The sequence below is a fragment of the Neomonachus schauinslandi genome, chromosome 7 (genome assembly GCF_002201575.2).
Source record: "Neomonachus schauinslandi chromosome 7, ASM220157v2, whole genome shotgun sequence".
Taxonomy (NCBI): domain Eukaryota; kingdom Metazoa; phylum Chordata; class Mammalia; order Carnivora; family Phocidae; genus Neomonachus; species Neomonachus schauinslandi.
Window position 1 is genome coordinate 1,963,956 of NC_058409.1, and position 7,445 is coordinate 1,971,400.

Sequence of the window (7,445 nt, forward strand, 5' to 3'; positions counted from 1 at the left end):
AAAACAGTCATTCAAAAAAGATATATGCACTGCTATGTTTATAGCAGCATTATTTGCAATAGCCAAGATATGGAAGCAACCTAAGTGTTCGTTGACTGATGAATAGATAAAGAAGATGTGGGGGGTGTGTGTGCGTGTATTTATATATATTTATGTATATTTCTATTTAAATTTAAATATATATTTATGTTATATTTTTATATATATAATGGGATGTTATTCAGCCATAACAAAGAATGAAATCTTGCCATTTGCAACAACATGGATGGATTTAGAAAATATTATACTAAGTGAAATTAGTCAGTCAGAGAAATACAAAAACCATACCATTTCACTCATATGTAGAATTTAAGAAACAATACAAATGAACCAAGATAAAAAAGGATAAAGAAACAGACTCTTAAATATAGAGAACAAACTGGTCGTTACCAGAGGGGAGGTGGGTAGATAGATGGTGGAAATACATTAAAGGGATTAAGGGTATGTTTATTGTGATGAGCACTGAGAAATGTATAGAATTGTTGAATCACTATATTGTACACCTGAAAATACAACACTGCATGGTAATCACACTGTAATTAAAAATTTTTAAATAAATAACTTCATCAGTGACGTTTTCATAGTAAAAAAAGAACAATGGGGGAAGCACAAAGACAAAATAGAAGCTCTGAAGAGATCTGACAATTTCACTGTTTCAATTTTTAGATTGGTGGTGGGCTTACAGATGCACATTACATTATAAACAAATAAGGTATATTAAGAAAAATATTTATCAATCAAATAATATAACTTATATTGAACCAAGAACAAGTGGTCTTAACAAAATTAAAATCAATATGAAATTTATTAACAATATACACACAGTTGATATCAATGAGTTTCTAACATATTTCACAAAAATACATATTTTAAATTTAGCATTAAACCATTGCATTACTTACTCCAACCCTTAAACAACAGGAAATTTTAATATTTGATTAGAATATTTGATATTAATACTACATTTTAATTTGTATTGAAGTTAAACATACACCTTATCTATTACCGAACAATTTTATTCCTAGGAAGATACTAAAAAAATTGAGTACATGTTTCCACAAGAAAAGTTTTGTGTGAATAAAAATATTATATTTTTATTCATAATAGCTGAAAATATAAAATGATCTAATGAAGGCAATAGTTATATATTTATACAATGGAATTCAAGTCAGCAATAACAACAATAGCACTATTGTTTGTATTACTGAGGTATATTGCTCCTATTAACACTGAGAAAAAAGGGGAGCCTGGGTGGCTCAGTCAGTTAAGCATCCACCTTTGGCTCAGGTCATGAGCCCCACAAAAGGCTTCTTCCTCTGCCCTCACCCCACTTGTGCATGCTCTCTCTCTTGAATAAATAAATAAAACCTTAAAAAAATACACTGAGACAAAGAATCTAGAAACACCAGAGAAGTAATTGTTTATTTATATTAATAATTGTTTCCATTTAATGTTGATGGGAGTCAGAATAATGACCACTGTACAGTTGAGGTACTAATAGTGAAGAAGAACTAAGGAAGTGGGTGATGGAAATGTTGCTCTTATGCTTTTCCTCAACAGTAATAATGATGATTTCTTACTTCCAGTTGTTTATTCCAAGATCTTAGCCCAATTCTCTGCTTTTCTTTTTTTAAAAATATCTTATCTTTAAGTAATCTCTACACCCATGTGGACCTAGAACTCACAACCCCAAGATGAAGGGTCCCATGGTCTACTGACTGAGCCAGGCAGGTGCCCCCCAATTCTCTGCTTTTCTAATTATGTCACATTTCACATCATATCTCACTATAAGTCTCAAATGTCTGCTTTCCACTAATCTCCAGAGACTGGCCAGTTCTTGCTACTCTACCATTACCACTGTTATCCAAGGCAGTATCTTGTAACAACTGTACTACTGTAATGGACACATAACTGTGAATTTCAGTTGTCTCTAGAAGCACAACAATGCTTGCCAATTTCCTTGGATTAAAATCCAAATCCTTACAATGGTCAACCTAACATTTCAAATCCAGTTTCCATTATCCTTACTCATTTCCTACAATTTCTTTTTTTTCCATTGGCTTTGTTTTTACACCTTGATTTTCATTTACTTGCCATGCTTATTTACTCTTCAATATATTTACATTGGCTTCTTCCTATGTGTAGAACATTCATAATGAGATATCTTTTTGAATTATTAATTCATTTCAGTCCAATATAATTCTCATGGTTGCCCCTACATTGGATTATTTTATATAAAACTGCAAAACTCTCTGGCTTTCCTTATGACAATTTTCAGCTTTTTTCCCCAGGAATTACTACTGGTTGATATACTATAGATACCTCAAACTTATTTTATTTTATTTATTTTATTTTTTATTATTTTATTTTATTTTATATTTTATGTCTCCCTGCATTGGAGTATAAACTTAATGAGATCAGAGAATTCTGTCAGTTCTTATCTTTGCTTACCCATATCACTAGTGCCTACACTACAGCAACACACATAGTTAAAACCTTAAATCAATTGTTGAGTGACTGTAGGAATGAATGAACTATTTACACTGAAATATATTACAGTTTTTATAGCACACTTTTAATATCATGTGCTTGAATAGAATATATTCCTACTCACTACATTTAGACCTTAGGAGGATGCTACAAAATATATGTTTTGAGATGCAAACATTGAGTAGAGCATTGAAATGCACTCCTAGAAGCCAAATAATGTTGACAATAACACCATATTTTCCACATTCCAGTTTGGAAAACCATCTAGTTTCAATAACTATGATTAGGCCATTCTGAAGTGAGCAGGAATCAATATATTTATCAATTTATTCCATAAATGTTCCTTAGAGTTTACATATTCCAAAACATCATTCTAGGCAAAGTGATCTATGTTGTTCAATCTCAATTAATAAGTGTTTCCCAAAGTGGTATTTCCTGTAAAAAATATCCATTATACCAACAGTTTTCCCATGGCCCCAATAACCTCTTTATTCCTCAGGCTGTAAATAAATGGGTTCAGAAGAGGAGTGATGATGGTGTAAAACACTGCCATGGCCTTATCCTGTTCTGGAAAATGAAAGGAGTGTAGCCTGGTGTAGGTGGAGAGAGTAGTCATATAAAATAGGCTTGCCACTGTCAAGTGAGAAGAACAAGGGGACACAGCCTTTGTCTGCCCTTTACCTGAGCTCATCTGGAACACCACAGTAAGTACATGGGCATAAGAAGCTAGAATGGCCATGAATGGTAGCAACAGAATAATAAGCTCACTCAGGAGGATTGCATGCTCATACTGGGAAGTATCCAGACACACCAGTGGTAGTAGAGGTGGAACTTCACAGAAAAAGTGGTTAACAATCCGAGACCTACAAAATGGAAGTTGAAATACATACAATGCATGTACTAAAGCATTGATAGAACTACTAGTCCATGCACATGTGACCATGAACCAACAGTTCTTCTTGTTCATGAGTACGGGATAGTGTAAAGGGTGACAGATGGCTACATATCGATCACAGGACATGAAACCAAGAAGGGCTTCAGTCCCACCAAGGGTCAAGAAGACAAATGCTTGAATCTCGCAGCCTAAAAATGTAATGATCTTACTGTTTGTCAGGAAGTTAGTGGTCATCTTGGGAACCATGGTGGAGACGTACATCATGTCGATAAAGGAGAGCTGACTGAGTAGAAAGTACATTGGAGCGTGGAGTCTGGTGTCCAAGTGAATGAGGAGGACCAGTGTGATATTCCCCATCAGAGCCACTGAAAAGAGAATTACAATGGCAACAAAGAGGAAAGTGTCCATCTGACCATCATGGAAAAGACCAGAGACTATAAAATCTGTTTCTACACTTTGATTTTCCATCTTCATGGTTTTAATTGAAACATCAGAGCAGATCATATCCCTAGATTCCATTTAAGACACTGACTGTCCTTTAAGAGAAAAGAAAATGATTATTGCATGCTTCTTATTGCCTCCATACCATCTTCCCAGCCAAGTGAAAGTTCCTAACCATACACTACTTTTATTTTCTTCTTTAAATGAGGGGAAAACAAAATTATCTTATTATATAACTTTCAGACAGTAAGTCCTGTATGATCAGAGCTTAGTCAAAATTGTTACACACAAGATACATTTTAAATAATGTATGGTTGCTCTATTAATTTCCCTTAGCCTTTACTTTTTTTCTTTTAATCATTAGAAGAATTAATCCCAATCAATTACCCAATGAATTTATGGAAATATGAAAAGTACTTTAAATTTCTGTCTAGTTTGAAAAATATATGTTTCCTCATCTTATTTTCTTTTGGATAAGTACAAAATTCTGAGGCTTTTGTTAAACACATACAAGATTCTTTATTCAGGGTTCCTTCCATCTCTGATTCCAAAGATAATACTGTGGTAAGTACTTGAACTGTTGAATGCTGTAAAAACATCTCCATAATGTTAAATCACTCAACTTTAGTCGATAACAGCTATAACATATTATAAATACAAAACATTTCAATAATTACAGAATACTTAGGCCTTTTTAAAGAATATACAGGTTTTCTAATCATGTTTTATGCTACCTCTGTTTCCAAAAGATAATACTATGCTAAGTATTAAAAACATTGAATGCTATAAAAACTTTTCCATAAAGATCAAAAAGTTAATTTTAAGCTTTGCAACCTTTAATGTATTACAAATAAAACAATATTTCTCCTGATAGATGAGGAAAATTTGTTAAAGTGAATTTTGTGATTAAAAGTATGTAAAAGATATCATGCATCTTCTTTCCCCCAAAGAAAATTCCTTACTTCCAGAATCCTCCTCCAACATCCAGAATAAATTTCTAAATACAGTTAAAATTCCCAATGAGAGGTTCAATTCACTTTAATAAAAAAATAAATGTATTGAGGACTGACAGCTTTTATGATATTACATTCACTAATATAATTTAAAAAATACAATTCCTAATCCTAAATAACTATAATTACAATGTAGCTCTGGTGTATTAAGCAATGGCTTGGAAATTCAATATAAGCAAAGTAATTAAGAATAACACTATCTTAAAGAGTGTTTAATTCAAAACCAGAAATTTTGGTAAAAGAGAAATATCAATATTAAAAATTAGATTCTTTATGGACAATTTGAGAACAAGTTAAATATAGGATCCATAAACTGAAAGTCAAAAAATACCTGAACAAATTTATCTAATAAGCAATTATACTTGTAGTTATTTTTATCATAATAAAACTTCTGATTTTTATCACAGCTGACATGTATTTACAAGTTGTTATTCTCCAACTTTCCCTGAATATTAAATTCTACTTTATTAAGAACTTTAATGTCCACTTATTTAAGGTAAAAGTATCAGATAAGTGATATCAACAGATAGAAACTAAAGAAATGAGTAGGAATGGAACCCAAGCATATAGAAACTATGTTATCTTCTTCATATTATTAGGCAGTAATAAGGTAAATATCAAAATGAAACTATTATTAATTTTAAAGATTTTGTTTATTTATTTGACAGAGAGAGACACAGCGAGAGAGGGAACACAAGCAAGGGGAGTGGGAGAGGGAGAAGCAGGCTTCCCTCAGAGCAGGGAGCCTGATGCGGGGCTCGATCCCAGAACCCTGGGATCATGACCTGAGCCGAAGGCAGACCCTTAACAACTGAGCCACCCAGGCGCCCCTCAAAATGAAATTATTAATAATAACCAGAACTCATCTGAAAACATAGAACTTAAAAAATACTTTATTGAAATAGAACTGCATAAAATTCTCATCATATATTTTTATATTCTGAAGTACTTTACCTATTTTACACACTTTTATTATTTCAAAAATATTGTTGGATATAAATTAGTGATAAGCATAAGGCAAAATGTTAAGATTTAAATAAGAAAGAATACACATGTTCACTAGACCAATCAAGAATATAAAGATATTCCAAGGTCACACTCTCTTAAGTAGGAGATACACACTGCTATCAAACTTGGGTCCTATCTCACTATGGCAAGATGACCTCCACCCCCTTTGTCCCTGTAAACCTGTGATGATTCAAATTTAATATGAGCAAACAAATCTCAAATACTTACCTCTATGTTCTTTTTATAGATCATTTAAGAAATATGTTAATTCCATAGCCATGTCAGAAATAGTCCCAGTTGAATATATGCACACATCAGAAGTATAAGACTATTCACTATACATAATTATCAAAATGAAACACGTTTACATAAATAGTATGTCTGAGACCAATTTCATGTTTTCTTTTTTAATGTAAGTTGCATTAAACTCATTAAGGCCCTGTAATTTCTTTTGACTTACTTCAGAGGACTCAGCAGAGTAAACACCTTTTGATGGGTGAGTGATTGTTACTGTGAAGACTTCTTTCATCAAGCCATGACTATGAAACTAAAGAAAAAGATAATGTAAAACACTCAGTTTCCTTCTAGATAATCAGACATATAAATTGTCTTTAATTATTTTAAAATAATTAATCTAAACATCATTTCCTTGAAGCATATAGCCCTCTCATTCTTCCAGAATTTTGTTCTTCAAATAAAATATTGAAAAAAAAATTAAAGATATATCTGCAGTAATACATATAGAAAGGATTCCAAACACCTACATGAGGATAGTAAATACAAAGTTGCAACAATTCCTTCTTTAATAAAAACTTTAATAAAGTTAGAGTATTTCTTGATCATATATATATTTACGCAGGCAAAATCACACGTATTCTGAATAATCAAGCTATTGAACATGGCATATATGCAGGAAACAAAAGCAAACAAACAAAAAGATTCCAGGAGAAATGAAAAAATGTTTAAGTCTCTAAGTTGAGACACATTTTAGGAAATGTTAATGTACTATCAATGTTTCAGTTTACTGGTGATTTTTTTGCCTTAGAAAATAAAGATGTGGTGTATATATACAATGGGATATTATGCAGCCATCCAAAGGAATGAAATCTTGCCATTTGCAAAGATGTGGTTGGAACTGGAGAGTGTTATGCTGAGCGAAATAAGTCAATCAGAGAAGGACATGTATCATATGACCTCACTGATATGAGGAATTCGTAATCTCAGGAAACAAACTGAGGGTTGCTGGAGTGGTGGGGGTGGGAGGGATGGGGTGGCTGGGTGATAGACATTGGGGAGGGTATGTGCTATGGTGAGTGCTGTGAATTGTGCAAGACTGTTAAATCACAGATCTGTACCTCTGAAACAAATAATACATTATATGTTAAAAAAAAAAAAGAAGATAGCAGGAGGAGAAGAATGAAGGGGGAGAAATCAGAGGAGGAGATGAACCATGAGAGATGATGGACTCTGAAAAACAAATTGAGGGTCCTAGAGGGGAGGGGGGTGTGGGGATGGGTTAGCCTGGTGATGGGTATTAAAGAGGGCACATTCTGCATGGA

The 7,445-nt window shown here is 32.9% G+C and overlaps 1 protein-coding gene across 1 annotated transcript; it reads right to left on the minus strand.

Annotated features, from left to right (window-relative positions):
• Positions 1-2,980: 2,980 nt before the first annotated feature.
• On the minus strand, positions 2,981-3,898 carry LOC110582389 (olfactory receptor 2AK2-like). The gene has a single exon (XM_021692403.1). The coding sequence runs from the start codon at positions 3,896-3,898 to the stop codon at positions 2,981-2,983; it is 918 nt and encodes a 305-aa protein (XP_021548078.1).
• Positions 3,899-7,445: the final 3,547 nt, after the last annotated feature.